General features: G+C 39.0%; 1 protein-coding gene and 1 long non-coding RNA gene across 7 annotated transcripts in view; one reads left to right on the forward strand and one right to left on the reverse strand.

The window, feature by feature from the left end:
- Positions 1-20433, forward strand: part of LOC115274058 — a 308694-nt gene that overhangs the window by 240784 nt on the left and 47477 nt on the right. The gene's annotated exons all lie outside the window — the stretch shown is intronic.
- GRM7 (glutamate metabotropic receptor 7) overlaps positions 1-20433 on the reverse strand; it is an 850676-nt gene that overhangs the window by 36836 nt on the left and 793407 nt on the right. Inside the window, exons 9-13 of one of the 6 annotated variants that reach the window (XR_003901066.1) lie at positions 19973-20219; positions 14332-14423; positions 9242-9369; positions 9018-9135; positions 6913-6973 (exon numbers count right to left, since the gene is read on the reverse strand). Coding sequence is in view for 4 of the 6 variants with exons in the window: in XM_029917440.1 (XP_029773300.1) it covers positions 6228-6253; positions 6914-6973; positions 19973-20219 (333 nt within the window). In the remaining 2 variants the exon portion in view is untranslated. Of the gene's footprint in view, positions 1-6154; positions 6254-6912; positions 6974-9017; positions 9136-9241; positions 9388-14331; positions 14424-19972; positions 20244-20433 lie in introns of those variants that run through there. The other 5 variants (XR_003901065.1, XM_029917440.1, XM_029917441.1 and 2 more) reach the window with 5 other exon arrangements.

A 20433-nucleotide genomic window follows, 5' to 3' on the forward strand; every position in this document is an offset into this window, starting at 1 on the left:
TGGTTCCAGTTTCCAGCCTCCCATCCAGGGAGATGGGCTGTGGAGCAGCTTCCTGCCCTGTGCTGAGGGAGATTCACAAAGTGGCTGGGGTGTGCTCTTGCTGAATATAGGTCATGCCCCTCTCTGAACTCAAGAAGAGTCTCCAGGACTTTCCAAGAAAGATCTGATCTCACCAAAGTCCTAAATGAATCTCTTAATTTCTGAACATGAAGGAATACTAATTACTGCATATCTGCCATGGGTCAGACCACATCCTGGGACCTTAGCTTGTGTCATCTCACCCAACCTCAAAAGAGCCTAGTTAATGAGGGTGATCAAATCCCAGTGTTGCTGTGTGAGGCTGCTGAGATGGGAAGATGCTTTTGTCAAAATTATGCCATGTCTCTAACTCCAAAATCCTGGACTCTGACCCGAAGGCTGGCCTTTTCTGTCAGAGATGCACTGTTTGCTTCCTCTGGGATTTGATGGCTTTTCACAGGCAATTAAGTTTTTCTTCTTGTTGTAAATTTTCTTTTTAATTTAAATTCAAGTTATTCCTCTTAAGAGAAACCGTCACTGAAACCACATTAGAAGCTTCGAGCTGCACTAGCAGCTAGTCTTGTAAAGAAAGCTCAGAAAATAGTCCTTTTTAATCCCTCTCCGTGACATAACTCTGTGAGAGTCAAAACGGAATAGAAAAGAAAGCTGATGTTTGAAGAATAGATGAAATTGTGCAATTAGGCCAGTGTTTATTGCCTAAGGCACATTTTTGAATTAGATCCTTTGAAAACTATCTTTTGTTTTGCTTTTTTTTTTTTTTTAACATTTATTTATATTTGAGAGAGCAACAGAGTACAAGGAGGGGAGGGGCAGACAGAGAGAGAGGGAGACACAGAATCTGAAGCAGGCCCCAGGCTCTGAGCTGTCAGTGCAGAGCCTGATGTGGGGCTTGAACTCAAACTCTGAGATATGACCTGAGCCAAAGTCGAACACTTAACCGACTGAGCCACCTAGGTGCTCCAAACCGTCTTTTGTTTTCTATCTCTTGTAGAATACTTAAAAGTGTGTAGGTCTGTTTTGCTGTTTATAAAAGACCTGCTCTGACTACATACCTATCGGTTTTAAATTTAGCCCATAGAGAGACTTGCAGGGAGAAGACTTGTATTTGTTCCACCGTTGCTAAGTGTCCAGTAAATTTTGCCCTCACTGAAGTTCACATGACTATGTTCACACTTAAAATAATGACATGGAATCTGACATTGGAGCTTCTTAAGAGGACTGGTAGTCTGCTCCCCTCAAGATCCAGAAGTTTTCTAACCAAACATAAAACTGAGTTTAGAGCTTTCAGGTCAGGGACTGGTTGTATTCCAGGACCACTGGGTAAAATTGTTGCCTCAGCTTTTGCACTGTTCTTAAAGATTATCCTTTGGTATCTTTAACTTCAGGGTTTTTGAACATCCAATTGATAAAGTCTGAGAATACATTCTGTTCCTGAGAACTCAGAGAGTGCATTCTCTGTCACAGAATCTCCTGCTCTAGTGATTCCTCAAGTATCTCTTCTGCTTCTCCTCAGTTATAAAACCCCAACTGGCACCTTTCTCTCTAAAAGTACATTCCTACTGCTTCAGAATAGAATTTGAGGGTATTAACAGCTCTAATACATTTTTCTGCCTTTCTTCAGCTTCACGTATCATGTTTGTCCAGTGGTTTTCATCTGAGCAAACAGTGCCCTCAGAGAACATTTGGCAATGTCCAGAGACATTTCTGCTAGCTCTGCACAACTGTAGGATAGAGGTGCTACTGGGCATCTGTGGGTAGAGGCCAGGGATGCTGCTAAAAATTCTATTGTGCACAAGACAGCCCCCTGCAACCAAGAATTGTTCTGCTCAAAATGCCACTAATGCCATCACTGTAAAGTCTTGTGGTCTAACTAGACTGAAGAATGCATCTTCCTCAATGTACCTGTAACTGGGAGGCATTACAGTGGTCAGAAGCATGACTTCTGAGCCCAGAAGACTGAGCTTATATGTAAGTTCATTAAATAATCAGCTGTGTGACTTTGGGGAAGTGATTTAAGATCTCTGTGCCTCACTTTCCTGATCTGTAATATGGGCCTAATGCTGCATATACAGTATGGTTCTTAAGATTAAATGAGTTGATACATGTCAAGTACTTAGAATAGTGACATGTGCGTCAGAGGTACTCAGTACCTGCTGCCCAGCACTGTTGCTAATAATGCTCCTGCCATTGTATGTATGTGGACTTTACTGAGGATGATCCCTCTGTGCGGAACACCCTCTCCCATGTTGGTTCATTGTTCGAGCCACAGTTGTTCGCCTGTCTTCTTGCCATCCATGAGAGCAAATGGCTACTTTCAGCCTTCATCACACACTTCTATTAAGGGATCTATTGAGTCATATATGACAAGGATTTAGTTGTTCTTCCGTTTCTTTTGGGTTGTGAACTCCTGGAGGAGCTACGGCTCGTTCTGTGTTATATGTCCAGTCCCTAACGACAGTAAACACTCCCATCAAGCATGTTGGTTGGTTGGTTTGAGGTCAGGCTCTGTTGACAAGAAAACTAATAGGCAAAAGAAATGGTAAACTTCTCTTTCTTTTCAGACGCGGTTTAACCTCTCTAGTACATTTTGCAAGCTTACAAATACAAAGTCCGGATTTAAGTTGGTTATATACAGGGTCTTTATAACCCATTTAGTAGAAGCTGAACAAAGTGTGAGACAAAATCCTCTTCGCTTCCATCAGACACTACACACTCCTCTCCAGCCACGCCAGGCTCCTGGCCTCGGGGAGATACACAGCATAAGTTGTTATCTGGCATTAATAATTCATTCCTTCTTCTATAGCCATCTATATGTATTTTCCATTTTGGCTTGAGCTGTTTACCTTCCCAGAGATAAGGTGACCAGTGGCTACTCAGTGCTGATAATCATCTACAAGTAGAAGGAAAAAAAGGGGGCGTTGTTTTTTTTCCAGACTGTACTACAAATCTGAATCTTCTATAATGAAGGATTTCCCCACCCTGGCTTAAAAATGAACTTGTCATTCAAAAGATATTTCAGCTCTTTAAAGAGAGACGGGTATGTGTGAAATAGAGTCAGAATGGGTTCTAATGCTACCTTGTAACTAACAGCTAGGGTGACATTCTCCATGAGTTGTATGATGCCACCTACTTCAGTGTGCTGCTCTGAGGATGGAATGAGGTGCTGTATGTGCAAGCACATGCCAAAATAAATCTATAAAATGGTGTGTAAAGGCTAGCTGACTTTCACAGTTAATTGATGATGATGTAATTTTTAAGAATTCTATGAATTTTCCTTTCTATCTCTTCTGCACTTTCGGAACATTGACTGATTGCTACTAATCTGTAGACAGTATTTAGCAATCAATATAATCTCTTGTGGTGTTTTTTTTTTTTTTTGTCCATTAGTTAATATATAACTTGTATGGAAAGTTCAGAAACAGAAAGAGGTAGTTTTTATTTTTCCTCTACCTTATGCAGTCATTTTACACGCTTAGTTCTGGAATGAGCGGTCTGCGAAGCTAGCAGAGGTCTCTCTCCAGCTGTAGTATACTAAACCAGTTGAGACAGCCGCTGTGGGATTTAGTACACTACGTTGGCTCTTGTTCCTAGCTTGCTCTGCCGGTTTTACAGTAGAAGTTCTCCAGAATATAAACTGATAGCGGAGATTCCTTTAGACGATATATAACATCACTAACTGTTCATGCTTCACATAAAACTCCTGCTTGTTGAAAATGATAGACATCTTTTGCTTTTTGCTTGTATTTTTTCCTTACTCTCAAAAATCTGCAAAGCACTGCCAGACACTGATGCCAGGGAGTAACCAATAGATAGTAAAAATCACTGACCAATGCCTGGTGCAATTCAGTCACAGGGCATGTCATTTGACTCTGACGGAAAAGATGAATCATTTTTCAGCTAACACCCAAATTTGCATTTTGGTGCCTTTCCAGGCACTTTTCACTAATCAAAAGTGGAAAGTGCCTGGAAAGGCACTGTTTTGGATTGGGTGAGGGCCTGTGCTCACATCCTTGAATATTTAAGTTGCTTTTCTGCTGTTGAGCAACATTGGTGTGGCAAATGAATATGTACATTGTATTCATTTGGGGGTGATTGAGAAAATCATCCTCTCCACTAACTGCAGGGTTCTACTATAAGACATGTGATGACTACAGAGTTGCCACCTTGCCTGGTTTTCAAGAATTATGTGCAACTAGAGAATCAATAAACCCAGAGCATTGTAAAGAGTATATGAAAAGAATGGAGAACCTTCCTAACTGAGAGAAAACTTTCTGGAAGTTTGTTGTTGTGATTGTTTACAGTATTTATCGTACATTCCACAATGTAGACCAGTCTTTACTAGATGCTACAAAATAAATGGACTCCAGTGCTTTCAGAGAGTCTTTAAGAGTACTTTTGCAATCATTGGAAAGTGCTAAGAACAAAAGATCTCTCTTCTATAAAGGATGTTCCTACCTTCCTTTTTACTTTCTCTAGGTTATAGCCCAGAGCACTATCCAAAAGAACATTTAGTGATGATTGTGAGTGTTTTGTATCTTTGTTGTCTAATATGGTAGTCATTAGCTATGTGTGCCTACTGACCACTTGCAATGTGGCTTGTACAACTGAGGAACAAAATAATTTTATTTAATTCTAACTAGTTTAATTTTTTAAGGTTTATTTTTGAGAGAGAGAGAGAACACACAAGTGGGGGAGGGGCAGAGAAAGAGGGAGATAGAATCTGAAGCAGGCTCCAGACTCTGAGCTGTCAGCACAAAGCCTAATGTGAGCTTGAACCCACTAACTGTAAGATCATGACCTGAGCTGAAGTCAGACATTTAACCGACTAAGCCACCCAGGCACCCCTAATTCTAACTTGTTTAGATGTAAACATGTCTGTGTGCCTAACGGGTACCATAAGAACTAAGCACCTACAGCTTAGTTGGTGATATTCATAAGAAGAATAACAACTAATTATTGAGCATCGTATTATATACTAAACCTTAGGTTAAGCATAACTATGTACACTTATTTAAACCTAATCACAATCCTATGAGATAGATACTAATATTCTACACCTTTGGTAGAAAAGAAGCCAATGCACAGAATGAAATGCACATGGCTAAAAATTTTTAAATGGTCATCTCTTTGATAACTTCTGGGCTAATTAAATTCAGAGGTGACCTACTGAGTAGCTTGGAATGACTGCAGAAAGATGTACCAACTCCCTGTGCCAACAGAAGGCCATGACCTGTGTACCTCTGCAGGACTTAGAAACATTATCTGATGTTGTCATGGAGATTCAACCTTAAACAAAAAGATAGCACTGTTTTTGGACCCCAGGAATAGAGCTCAGCAAATTAGCTTCATCTTTATTTAGTTTGTAACACCAGCCTGAAAGACTCTGTCTGTCTGTCTGTCTCTCTCTCTCTCTCTGAGACCTGGAAATAGCTTCTCATGGTGTTAGCAGATAGCTAGAGATGATTACCTGGGAACATCATCAATGCCATGTGTGGGATAAACCTGAATAATTTTTTGTTTTTTAACTCAGTCATTTTAATATCCTTGAAAACACTCTGCTCTCTAAATGATCATCATCACATCAATACCATATTGCATGTGTTGATTATCAGGCAGGGTTTAAAGAAAAAAAGTTCCCAAACCTAGACGTGCATCAGAGACCTGAGGAAGTTTGCAACATTTTGATGAACACCAGGTTAGGAAACAAAAAAATATAAATTAGACTGAAGTATAAAATTTAAGGCATTTCAAAAGATTTCTCCTTGACAGATTTTCTGCCATAAGTAAAATCTTAAAATTGCTCCTTGGCATTTGCATAAATATCTGAGTACTAAAAGTAATATTTTAATGTAACGTTGCCACAGTGGTGACTGGGTTGAATGTATTTATGCCTAAATTCAGGAAATATGTGCTGTGTTATGAAATTAAATGGAAGCAAAGTGTGTTTAAATGTGGTTTCCCAGGTATCTCTCTTGTTAGAACAGTGAAATTTTGGCTTTAAGACAGCATTGCTCCAGAAATGACCAATACTGAACAGGTGAAAGACAAGAGATGTATTAATACTTAATCTGAAAATCCTGCAAGTTTTTCCAGACAAAAATCAGATACAGATGGATTACTTGCACTCTCCAACTTTATTATGTGTGGTACAGAAATAGAATGGGTACAAGAGATCACATGGAAAAGGATCAGATTGGAATCTCCAAATTCTTTCCTAGAGGAAACACAAATAGAAAAATTCAGTTAATGTTAAGTGACCTAATAACAACATTGATGGTTAACATTTGAATAACTACTGTACCAAACTCTGTTCTAAGTGCTTTACTTCTATGTAGTCTTCACAACTACCCTATGAGGTTATATGTTGCAGATGAGGAAACTGAGGCACAGAGAGATGATCTTTTCTAAAGGGTCTGCATTTTGCCCACTTGGCACGAGCAGCAGGGTCCTACATGCTAATTTCCTATTTCACTTTCTTTTACTTTATGAGGGAGTTAAGCAGGAGCCCCCAGTGATGCTACAGTATCTGCCACTTCACCTAGGATAGACTGAGAATCCACTACCCAGGGAGGGAATATTTTTGAATATTTGAAGGGGTCACATCACAGTAGATTATAGTAGGGGTCTCTTTCCCAATTTGATGGTATTGATGTCTTTCCTAGAAAATGATCTAATGGGCTAAGGTCTATAGATTTCCTTAGTGTAATTTGTCATAATTTTGGAGTATTTAGAGGACACTGATGGTATGTGAGGAGGACCACTTCAGGACTAAGCTTGCCCTGAAAACTGGAGAAGGTGTCTTCATTACATTCATTGGTGGGCTGGGTAGCAAAGTTTCTTCAGGACACTTAGAAGGATAGGAAATGATACTTGCCTTGGACCACTGCCTGACTGTATGCTTGTGCTGATGGCCAGGTGTGCTTGCACTTTTCACCTGAATAGAAACAACAGCTAAAGTCTCAGTCTGAACTCGGGTAAACCACAGCCAATTAAAATGCAAAGGAAATGTACAAACATAACCAAAATGAGGAAAAGAGGAATCAAGTTCCTAGAACAAAATCTAGAATTCCTCATGCAATCCCTGAGAGGCCAGCTTAATCAAATTTTCAGCTAACACAGATGATAATAACTCTAATGCCCAGGATCTTTACGGGGCTTCCCTCTGGGAAAAGCAGAGAGAGAGAGGGAGCGAGCGAAAGAAAGAGAGAGAGAGAGAGAGAGAGAGAGAGAGAGAAACAGGTGATGAAACCATGGCGAGAATTAGCTTTTCACATTTTTGTGCCAGGTAAGGGCAAGATTTTTTTTTTAAACATGAGAAAATCCTTTTCTGAGCTTCATTTCTTTAGCTTTGGTTCTCATGTCACAGAATGCAGAGCAGGGGGGTCTGCTAATAGCCATCAATATATGATGACTTGGGACTATAACTCTGAACAGGCTGCACTCAGCCCAGGATGACCGGTAGGCCTTGAGGTTATTTGCTATTCAATGGATTTCAGAGATTTCTCAAGAGTTAAACATTTTCAACTCTAGAAGAACCATGTTCTTGGAGCAACAACTACAGTCTTTAACTTTTCAGATCATCCAAAGAATTGAAGAATAGGTGGAAAGAACATCGAATAGTCTCATCATTTGAGGTACCATCCAGGAAGAAAAAACAAAAGAGGGCACATCTCATTTCAAAATGACCCTGAACTCAGATTATGATTTCTGCCTGGAGCCCTGGAGGGCCTCTAGAATCAACTGATGAGAGCCATAAATGCTGATAAGATAGATTATGTAGACCAACACTCCTTGTGTTCCAATCCATTTAATTTCAGAAAAGTTGATTAAACAGGACTCTGGCCAGAAGCCCATGTTCAGACATTCACTGTGCCATTGGGAAATTGTGTGTGTCACTGGAAAGTTGCTTCATTGCTCTGAGCCTCAGTTTCCTCATACGTTAAATGGGGACAGTAAGTCCTCTCTCAATGGATAGTTGGGCACTTTGTAAGTCTGTAGCAACGGGAATAGTATGGTCCGCTTATTATCATCATCCTAATTGATGTTACTATTATTATTATTAAATTGCTATAAAGTGTTATGTGAGGCCCTTTGAAGAATGAGATAAATGAACCTAGCCCTTCAAGGAAATTCTATATTTGATATAAGCTTGATAAATACCAAGCTTCAAAGTACCAACAACAATCTCTCAGGGGTTTTGTTAATTGATTTTGTTGTAGTACCCTACCCTTGAAAGGAAACAAAATGTGTTTTCACAAGCAAAGATTAAGGGACTCTGTTCCACTCAGTCATTATTCTGTCACTCAAGATATACCCCAGAACAATTATTTGTACTTAAAATGCTCTTAAGCTTGCCAGCCAGTGTGGAGTTACCTGTCGAAGTTAATCATACAGAGTGGTTCATGTATCAGGCAGCATGAGCCTATCTGTCCCACAGCAGCCTTGCTGAATGACTGATAGCATTTTCTGTCAATTTCGCCAAGCTGAAAGACTATTACTGATCCATCAAAAGACCAAAGTGACCCATCTTGAAAATAGATCCTCTTGTATTAGAGAAAAGGTTGCCTGACTTCACTGGCAATCTAGATGTCATTCCTTCCAACTTTGATGGTTTATGGTAAACAAAAAATGTTGACATAAAAAAAGGAGAAAGCAAAGCTAAATAAAATGGAAATATGTTTAGGGACTAACAGTCCTCATATATGCACATCCTTTATAAAGAAAGGCTTTTATTTACATGATTCCATTCAAGCTTCATGGCATCCCCTGGAGAAAAGCATGTTCCCATCTTATACAAGAGGAAACTGAAGATCACAGAGGATATGACTTATCCAAGATCACAGAGGTCCATGAGGTAGTCAGGCTTATGCTACCTCAAATATCAGAGCCAGCATTAGGACCTTAGCCCCATTTTCCTTTTTCTTGGCCAAAGAAATGGCACACACAAGGTCATAACCAAAACTTGGACCAACACTTACGGGAAGTGGGGTTGCTGACTCATGTCATGTTCTTCTAAGTGTTTGGGTCAGCTCAGCAAGAATAGGCTTTGGACACGCTCAGTCCTCTTAGTGCAAGCTGGGGTCCTCAGAAGTTACTCTGAAAGAAGGCAGGGATATAAAGGGAATTCAAAACTAATCTTAAACTTGAAAAGAAAAAAATAATGAGAATATTCATGTGGATTATAAAGAGAAATAATGATTACCTTTGATTCCTAGAGAAAGTTAATTTAAAATGCATCCAAGTTCCATTGTACAGCCAAAAAAAAAAAAAATCTGCGAAGCTGAGACATGTCTTTAGAAGGCAGAAATAAGAGTCATCATCACTTGAGTCCTGAGAGGATGCTCATTCCAGTAATTGGGAAGAAGAAAGATTGTAGAGATTAACTGACTTTGATTTAGGATACATACTGTTTTCTTTTTAAATGCAAATGATACTTGAGGCCTAAAAGAAAAAATCTGTCCTAAATGCCAGTTGCTAAAAAAATTTTAAAAAGTAAAAAGTACTTAATCAGAAAACTACAAAATTGATAATGGTTTGGTTTTTGTCAAATTAGAAGCGCTAACTACTTAAAGCAAGTGCATAGGATCCATTTCCAGTGGTAAATTTGAAGTTCACGTGCCCTTTGAAAGACAAATAGGGTTATCTGTAGTCCATAGGAAGAAAGAAATAGGCATAAAACGTTGTTTTAGATACAGGGATAGCTCATCAAAAGACATCTTAGTTAATTACACAAGCGCAGGTGCGGTACTCCCTGTCAGTTTTAAGAGTTTTATGTAATAACTACAGCGTATTTTTGAAACCTATGACATCAGGGCCAAAAAATTACCTTTTCAAGACAGTTTGTAACTTTTTGAGGTTTTATCTGGAAAAATACACTTCCACTTGTTGAGTCTGCAGATGTGGCATTTTGTTATTAATAATTACTTATTATTTAATGTGTACATACTATGGTCTAGGTAAGCTTAGGAGCCTTTGGAATGTGAGGTATTACACTCCAGTCATTCCATGCATATTTTCTGAGAACCTAGTATTTGCCAGGCCCTTTGCTAAAGGCACAAAGGTACCGGTGACTCAGTCCCTCTGTCCACAGGCTGCTTTCCTGCATGTCATAGCCTGCAACTATCTGTCTGAAAACACAATACTCCAGCCTCACAGAACTGCTTTCTAGACCCGGCATATACCGTATTCTTTTGTACTCCTGGCTCTTTGTGCATACTTGTTTTCTGCCTTGAGTGACTTTTCTCTATGGTTTCCTGGAGTCCTTCATCTTTTGAGACCAGCTCAAACAAAACCTGCTGGGTGATGCTCTCCACCTGGAGCTTGCTAGCACTTGGGACAGGCCTCTTTGAAGAGGCCCTGCCAATCTCAATTGTCATTTCTTACCTTTGAGTCTTCCATCAGATCTGGGCTCCCTGAGGGTATCGTCTGTGTCTGTCCCCAATTCCTAGTCTGTTCAGGGATGGCCCAGAGGAGTGGTGCTTGACAAACATTTCTCTGATGGACCCAACTTAAGAATTCCCTTAGAGTTCACAAATCCTGGCCAGATGGTGTGGTGCCATGATTGAATGTAAAAGTTGACATAATTGTCATGGCTTTAGGGCATGATGTAAATGTTTCTTTTATGCTAAGACAGAGTACAAATTCTAGCAGTTGAACTGAAGTTGTAGAACTGAGGTGGCAAATATTAATTGCGTTTTGAGGATGCTGAACCATCAAACCCCAAGGAGAGAAATAATGGTATTTCACAGAACTCTTAGGTAGAAAGAAATAGGCCAACAAGATTTATAGCTGCATTTATTTCTAAGGTGATTCTATGTCAAAGGTCGGGTAACATATTTTGTGCCATGCGATACTTAGAGTGTTTCAAAATGGATTTTTTTTTTTAATTTTTTTTTAAAGATTTTTTTTAATGTTTTATTTATTTTTGATACGGAGAGAGACAGAGCATAGAGGGGGAGGGTCAGAGAGAGAAAGAGACACAGAACCGGAAGCAGGCTCCAGGCTCTGAGCTAGCTGTCAGCACAGAGCCTGACGCGGGGCTCGAACCCACGAACGTGAGATCTGACCTGAGCCGAAGTCGGAGGCTCAACCGACTGAGCCACCCAGGCGCCCCTCAAAATGGATTTTAAATTGACAATGTCTCCAGTTAGTGCAGAGACATCACACTGAACATGGGGAGGGGGTGGTTAACACGATACAAAAACTTGATCACACAGTCCCAAAAAGCTTTAAAACGTAAGACAACCCCTTATGCTAATTATAAGAGATGAGACTATTGATTTTCTTTACAATACCAGTTAATAAATTATTGAAATGTCAATAATATTAGAATCAGTACACTTGCTAGGAGGAACACGACTTGTAAAACCAAGACTCAGGGCTATTATGCACAAGGCTGAATTAAGTTCAAGTGTAAAAATCAGAACACCATCCCACTGTGTGAAAATTTACTTCCTAACAAAACAACCTGTTTCTTGACCTGGTGACGATGCTAGATTGATTGTATTTCTCTTGCTTAATTGCATTTTAACATAAATGTCGTTAGATTGATAACCCTCTGCAGAGTTTTAAAATCCACAAACATTCAGACAAAATGCTGAATGGGCTGATTCAGCTGATGTCTGGCCTGTGACATCACCTCTTCAACAGAGGCAGGATCTGGAGTGCCTTTACAAGCCAGATTAGGTTCTGTTCTATGTGAATTTGGACCTGCTTCCTTCAGCCTCCTACAAGTAGGTGACTGCTTGTAGATTCTGCCTTTGCTAGGGTATGAGGGCTGAAACTGAAGTCTTACTTCATGTGTTCACTCTTGAATCCACAAAATTTCCTTTACTGTTTTGTCTGCCTAAAAACAATGTAGAGATGGATCTGACCACACAACTTTATGCACCTTTCTTCACTCTTCAACTGAGATTTCCTGTCTTATTGTAACCTGAACAAGGCAAGTCACTCCCCTTTTCAAGTAAATGTAACTTAGACCAAATTCCCAATTATTTAAAAAAATTTTTAATGTTTTTTTTAATCTTTATTTTTGAGAGACAGAGGCAGCATGCGCAGGGGAGGGTCAGAGAGATAGGGAGACACAGAATCTGAAGCAGCCTCCAGGCTCTGAGCTAGCGGTCAGCACAGAGCCCGACATGGGGCTGCAACCCACGAACCTTGAGATCATGACCTGACCGAAGCCGGATGCTAAACCGACTGAGCCACCCAGGGGCCCCTAAAAAAAATTTTAAGTCTAGTATTTAGTTTGAGAGAGGGAGAGAGAGTGAGAGCAAGCAAGCGAGTGCACAAGTGGGGGAAGGGTAGAGAGAAGGAGAGACAGAATCCCAACCAGGCTCTGCACCATCAGCCTACAGCTTGATACAGGGCTTGAACTCACCAACCATGAGAGCATGACCTGAGCCAAGATCAAAAGTCAGATGCTTAACTGACTGTGCCACCAAGGTGCTCCCAACTTCCCAATTACTTTTTTAAAGTAGCAGTATAAGATCATTATCATTAATTTGTAAAGCCACCTTTACATTGGCAGAAAAGGAGAGCACCCAATCAAAATCTTTGAAACCAGAACATCCTAGCCATAAGTTTATTTTGAAACAGCATATCCTAAAAGTATTTTTTAACTGAAAAATTGACTTAGAACATTTTCATTTTGCATCCCTTAACCCAAAAGGCATCAACTCAGAACAGAGCTAAAGAGAATTTTTAATGGTTTGAGATTAAGTCTATCATTTTCACCCAGGGAAAATTCCTTCTCTTATTCTTAGGGAGTCTCATGTACAAGGACTATTCAAGTGATGAGTTGCAGTGTTTTGACAAGCCCTTGGTGTACAAAAACTTGAAATCTCACTGGAATATCATTATATATTCACTGGGAGAAAAGAATGCCCTATTTAAAAACTAGGACAGATCATGTTGATATGGAGAAAGGAAATAAGTATGTGAACAATATATCCCAAAGTAAAGACTGAGTTGCAGGCACCCATCGAAAATCAACAGGAAATGTAATTACTCTGAAAGTATTCTTGTCCTGTATTACAGTGCTAAATGCCCATAAAAAAAGGACACACAGTAATGATCTGATATAAGTTTTAGCAACATATAAATGAGAAGAACTAGCCTGTATTAGGAAGCAGTATTTCCCCTCCCATGGTAGAACCTCTCTGCTCTCTGTTGGAATCTTTCTACAGATGGGTTTCTCTGTTTTGTAGCACAATAGCAAGCAAATAAAAAGGCAACCTTTCATTCACAGCCACCACATGATTTTAATAACTCTACTCCATATTTTCCTCTGTTTTTCCACAGTTGTGAATACTTTGACTCCTGGATAAGGGCACTTGTCAATACAAGGGTTGTTTTCCACTATATTAAAACTATTATGGAGGCTAAAGGCAGGAACTGGTGCTACTAATAATAAACAACAACATAAGAAAGTCACAGCATATATCTTTTAGTGAGAGCCCCAAATAGTAAATTTCAGTGATGAATCACTGATTACTCCTATGCCTGCTCATTCTCATGTCCAGTTCACACATCACACTATTCACTGTTTCTTTAAGCTATTAGTTTAAACATTTTTGGTATTTATTGGTAATTCCTGGGTTTGACTAATGTTAACACTCATTTTACATTCTTGAGGCCTTTCATTGAAGCTTTCCTTGCTCACTGACATGTGACATGACTGAAGTGCGTTCCGTGTTTCTCTAGGTGGAACTGGGAGCCACAGATCATCTTCCATACACTATCAAGCCCATGCAGCAATGTCTTGGCTGTCCTTTGCTGTAAAAAAGGAACTAAGACTATTTTGGGTTTAAGATGGTGAGGCCATTCATTGTTCTTTTGAATGAATACATTTCTGGGAATGTATTTAATAAAAATAAACCAGGACAAATGTTTTTGCCAGACTTGTAAAACATTCCCCTTCCTTCCCTGTAAGTTTCCACATCGGCTTCTAAAACCAGAGCATGACAACACACATTTAAAAATAATCTCTCACCATCCGTAGTTTTAAAGTAGACCACATAACGGAGTGACCAGCATTGACTCCACCACTGTTGGTTACTTGTTCAGCAAAGACAAATGTATACACATCCACACGCACGTCCTCCCGGAAAGAGAGCAAGCCTGTGACCTACAGTGCAGCTGTCTGCACAACGCTTAGCAAACAGATTGTCTTTGAAAACATGTTTCGTCATATAAATGATTTACAGGTAATCATGCACAGTTTTCACGGGAACATTTCTTTTCTCAGAAGAGACAACATACAAAAAAATTAAAAATTAGATTGTTTCTTACCTTTTAGAAAGCAGGCAAAAGCTATACTGTTGGTGGAATAGTGTACCAAGTAACAGACTTTTGTACACTCTTTCTTACTGGTGGTATACAGTCTACAGGAAAAGTAAATATATAGGTATGTATAAAATAAATGTGCAAACAATATTCCTTTTATTCTTTTTTTTTTCCCCTTTTGGAGAAGAGGCTGCGATAGAGACCCTAGATGTTATGCCCACTCTCTCAGTGGGCTCAACAGACTTTGGTAGACCAGTTCACCACAATTCAGGTACCTCTGAACATGGGAGTGCTGGTGCTGATTTAAGGCAGTCAGGGTTTAGTTGCTTGAGCTGGAGCAATTGAGGGAACCAGCGCCCAGATAATTTATTTATCTGGTCAGAGCTTTCTTTTCTTCCTTTTGCCATTTCCCCCTCCTTTTTGTTTTCTCAGCCTAATCCAGTTATAGTGACCAGCCTGCATGGTTGGTCCAGCAGGATGAAACAAATAGCATAATGTTGAGAATGTTAGAGATCCAAACAGATGAAGAAGCAAAACAAAACAAAAACCATAACAGATTAGCATAGCACAGGACCACCTTCCAGAATTTTCTAGGCATCATTACTTTATGTAGGGTTTGGTGCCCACATCCATTTTCCAACAGTCTGAGTTGCTCTTTTTTTAATCGAAAGCCTCCCTATATTGACAAGTCAACTATTTTATATAATAATTCCCTTCCTGGAGAACAGAAGTTTTCATGTTTATGTTTCCCTTATAGTAGGTGCAAAAAAAGGTAGTAAAAAAGCAGCATCAAAATACAAACTTATATTTAAAATATCTTATTTTAGCTTTTCTGTTTTATGTACAAATTATTGCTCTTCTAAAATATGCTTCATTATAGAACATGTTCACTGGCCCAGTGTATGTCTAAGCTCTTTCTCAGAGTTGATCACATACATTCCCACATCCAAGAAGGGGGAGTCCCAAGCTATCCACCTGCCTGACATCTCTAGTTGAGTCTAAACTATCTGCAACTAGTCCAGGTACTTAACTTCTCTGCACTCCCTGGGGGCATTGGCTTAGAAAATGGATGGCAGTTTAGCTTAGGGCTGCTCATCACTTTGCACTGTGATCCTTTACAAGGAGAGCATCTGACCAGAGGATAATTTGCAGTGCATTTTCTGGTTCTGACCAGTTCAGGAGAGAAAGGCAGCAATTCTTACCCACTCATCCTTATAAAGCCGTGCTGCCTCAGTTAATATCATTCATACAACTGGAAAAGGGTCCTGGTGGCCCTCAATAAGCCATGTCCCAAGCACAACCAAGTCCTGTTGTTTATTTGGCATTTACAAGTTTGCCATGAACATAAATGTGCCAAGTAGCAATTGAAAGTGTCGGAGGCATGCGGAATTCAGGCTGCAAATGCAAGAACCAGAGCTTGAGGTGCCCTTCTTAGCAATGAATGTGGAGAAGGCATCATGGTGACCAGTCCTAAAGCTATCCGAAGTAGGTCAGGCTTTTCTGATCCTCTAGCAATAGAAATCTTATTTGTATAAATAAAAATTCAACAAGTAGCTGAGCTACACTCCAAACCCCCTACTGCGTTTCAATCTGAATGCAGAAGCCAACTAGCCCTTGCCCAACTCTGAATATCTAACGTCAGTAGTGCACAGATATGTTACAATTGTAAGATTTACTTTTTGTGTACTCCACACACAAGTTTTTCTTTTCAACAATGGAATTTTAACAGAAGACATAACCTTAGAGGACAACTGAGCTTCTTGGGGAAAACTCAGGGACTGCTGGCCCATGGTAAGCCAACAAGCAATTTCGTTTTTATGTAGACATGTAGCTGCAGTGTGCAGTTGGATGAGGAGAAGCATGCATGCACCAGATGGCAAGCTGCAATGACGGAGCAGGGCTGTTCAAAATGAAAACACTCAAGACTGAAATACATTGAGACCAAGTGTTTGGAGCAACAATGAATAAGGGGACATTTTTGTTTCATTACTTACTTCGAGGCTCATACTATAAACTAAACTCGTCTTCCTCTCAGATACCCTTCCTCAGAGAATAGTGTATAGGATTTCCCCTTTGGAAAGACATGTTTCTTTTTCAAGTACATGGTGTGTGCCTTTGTTCCTTTTTAACCAGACAGCTTAATTTCAGCATATAATTCCTTTGTCTCTGTTACTATTTGGAAATTTGAGATTATTTGAGCTAAGTTTGGTATTACATAAGCTATAATCATATTCCTTTACATGAGAGTAGTCTTACTGTTTATTTTCATTAGTTGAACTTTTCATTACTGCTCTTACCCTACATACATACATTTTTGCATAGCTCTGGACTTTTTTTGAATATCATTACTATCTCTGATACCACTGTTTCCAGATTAGTGATTTCTTTTGGATCATTTAAAATAACTAATTGATTGCATTTTTATCTGATTTCAAATACTTCATCCGTTGAAGTTGACTTTGCTCCAGGTCAACATCACCACTAAAATTTTGGGAGGCATTTCCAATATGTGTCCTAGATAAAAATCCTTGCCTATTAAGACCTATTGATTTCTAGAGATGAGCTTTCTGATATAGTAGCCACAAACACAGGTGGCTTTTTAAATTGCAATGATTTAAAATGGACAGTGTATTTCCTTAGTTAAGTAGCCATAGTTCAAGTGCTGGTTTGCCACATATGACTAGAACATTTCCATCACTGCAGAAATCTCTATTGGACAGATTTTGCATGGATAAAGTAATTTGATTTTTTGTGGGGGGTCTTTAGGAGCTGGGTCATCAGAAACCCCAATGTTTGGAGGTACATGAATCTCCTCCTATGGTTGAGCAAATATCTATTCAAATTACTTATGTTATTTTAGGGAGTGTCTACACAAAACCAAAAGAACTAAAACAATTTTTAAGTTGTTTTGGACAGCTTGTAAGATGAGAACTCTATTTGATTTCATTTTTTCCCTGTGAACTGTTTATCTTTGCTCTGTGTAGACAACAAAAAAATCATTGACAAAACCAAACAAGATTTTTTCATGGGAAGGCATCAAATGAATTCTAAACAGAATAGTTGTCATGATTGGCATAGATAATAAGTTATTTACATTTTTGGGTAAGTAAAATGAGGCCTCTACCTGGGCAGCCTTCTTTGAGTTCAAGTTACTCCTATCATTGTAGACAACACAGTAAGCAATAATACATTTCACAGCACATTCAACTCAAGAGTCTGCCACCCACATTATTATATTCTTTAAATGCAACTTGAATCATCTTTTGAGGAAGCCTAAAGGGTAATTTCTGCTTTAGAATTATAACATGCCACTTACATTGTAAGAAATAGAACTGCAAAGAGAAGTAGGCATGGATTTTGGAGTCAGACATGAGTTTCAGTCCAACCTCCACTGCTAACTAGATATGTGACTTTAGTAATGACACTCACTAAGAGTTGGTTTCATCAGTGAAAAGCAATTTTCATTCTATAGAGTTACTGTGAGGGGTAAAAGATCTTCCGCACAAAGCATTTTGGATAATGCCTATTTCAAAGGGTAGGTATTGTAAGTATTATTAGTAGTATTAATATTACTATTAATGTTAGCATTTTACAGCCATTATCATATCCAAAACAGCTTCAACAAGGATAGAACCTAATCATTAAAGTTAATAACAATAGAAATGTTGTTTGAAAGCTAATTATTTTTAAGTAACAAAGTACCGAATTGTCCAAATTCAAAACTTCTAACTTGGTCATTTTTTTCCAATACATAGAGATGTTTGATCATATTTTCTGCTTACTGAATTTTGGACATATCTAGTTAAATTGTGTGTGTTCAGTTATACATGTAAAACTGTTAATGGAATATTTCTAGGACAAAGGTTTTAAAAAATGCAAGGGGTCCTAGAATAAAACGCTACAGAAGTATAAATGTGCAGGTATATTTCTCAAACAGGTATAAAAATACTTAAGCATATATGTTTGTGGAAATATTTCTTTTTGGACATCAGTTCTGTCTACGTCCATACAGCCTTTGTCTGTACCATAACTCTACATTTACTTTTAGGCAGAGTTTTCTGCCTTTTAAGGAATAAAAGAATAATAATAATAGTTATATTATTTTCTAGATGCATAATATGCATAATATATATTATTATAATACAATACATTAAGTATTAATATAATAATACTTAACTACAGAAATATTATCTCCATTTCAAACATGAAGATGCTGAGCTTTAGAAAAGCTCAGTGATTCTCAAAGCCACACAGGTGGGAGTGGAGTGGTTGGGATTTGAACCTAGGTCTGTCTCAACCCGAAGCCTCTTCCTATGTCACATCAATTACCATAGGATTCGACATCCACTTCCCCTCCTCTCTATTGACCATTTACTCTGAAAACACAAGAACAGAGCGTATACATTGATTTTGTTTCTTCAATCTTTCAGTGTGGTCTTTGTCTTTCCTCTTGCCTTGTCCCAAAATGCCTTATCTATTAGAGGGTCAAAATGAAGCCCAGGGTATTTTTAACAAGCCTTTGGTACCTTATGTACATATTTCCAAAAAGTTTCACAATATTCACTCAGCCAACTGCTTAGAAATGGAGATGAGCCAAGATCATGGATCTCTGCACAGAATTTGTCAGGAACAAACTTGGTTGCCTCCTACACTTTAAAGATCTCTCTTACTTTCAGAGTATAAAGGATTACTTCAGGGTACTTAGAATAGGGATTCCTTTCTGCTTGGCAAGAAGCCTTTGTCTATGAAACAATTAGTTGATAACTGAAAAATGTCTTGAGTGATTTAATGGACAACCTAAATCCCCCTCTACTTTAAAAACAGGGGGTATGAGAATCTGCCTTATCCTAGAAAACATATCCTGGAAGTAGTATTTTTTATCTAAAATGCACTCTTACCACCATACTGTTAGTAATTTAGCAAGTGGGAATTCATAGAATGTAGGTAAATGGTCTTGTTTTCTGACCAAGTATTTCCATCTTTTTGTAGTCATTTGCGGGTGTCACTAAAGGCTACCCAAGGGTTGCAGATACAAGCATATCAAATGTGACATTTCACCCTCTATCCCCTCCCTAATGTTTTGTCTTCGATGTTTTGCCCATGTGGGGGCATCATGAGCATGGTGGTAGATGGCCTATATACTTGGGTGTGTCTTGTTTCTAGAAAGCTTGCTTAGTAAAGAATCCTCATGTTCTCCGCATTAACATTCCAGTGGAAAGGAGTTTTGCTTTCTGAGTTATTAAATATTACAATTACCTTCCCACTGCTACAGTTTAATCAAGTGTTAAAATTTTCCTACTGGGAAGTTGTTCCCCTAATAGGAAGAGAGCAAAAAAGGTGGGTCACAAACTGACAGGTGTGTTTATGTCACTTGAAGGGTTTGGTACCAAAGGACAAGAAGGAAGGGAAGGGGAGATTTCACACTTGAGAAGCAGAGCCTCTAAAAGCTTTTTTTCTCTGAGGGAACAAAACTCAAATGAGGTCAAGAATGAAGCAAACTCTTAAGAGCAAAAGTCAGCATTCTCCCAGGAATCTACTCAGTTAAGACAAGGATGGGCACAATATTTCTGCAAAGAGAGGCAAGCTCATACCACAGTTTCTAGAGCTTCCTGATGTAGCAGGGGAAGATGAAAGGAAAGTTACTTACTGTTTGGGTCTACGTTTTCACAGAGTTCTGTTTTTGCCTCCCCGTTGGGTCTGTCACTGGGTTTGTGTGACAGCCGTGAAGACATGGTGGCTGCCGTGACTACCGCCTTGAAGCTTCGCTTCCGCTTCTGGACATTGAGTTCAGGGTGGAAAATGATGATGTACACTTTCGGCATGTATAGCATCCCCAGCGCCACTGATGCACTTAGGTTCATGGAGATTGTAAGCGTGGTAGTTTGTATGTAGAGCTAGGAGACACAACACACAAGACACTATTACAAATAAAATGACTGCAAAAGAAGTCTCAATACTTAACACAATGTCAAGAATGACTTTGGCTAGAAGAGAGAGCATAGTGATCTCCAGGGCCTTCTCATTAAAAAAAAAAAAAAAGGGAAGTCAGAATGACTCTGCACATTTATCAGAGAGTTTTTGCATATATTAATTGATCAAATGGCTTTG

This window comes from Suricata suricatta, chromosome 12 (assembly GCF_006229205.1).
Source record: "Suricata suricatta isolate VVHF042 chromosome 12, meerkat_22Aug2017_6uvM2_HiC, whole genome shotgun sequence".
NCBI classification, from domain to species: domain Eukaryota; kingdom Metazoa; phylum Chordata; class Mammalia; order Carnivora; family Herpestidae; genus Suricata; species Suricata suricatta.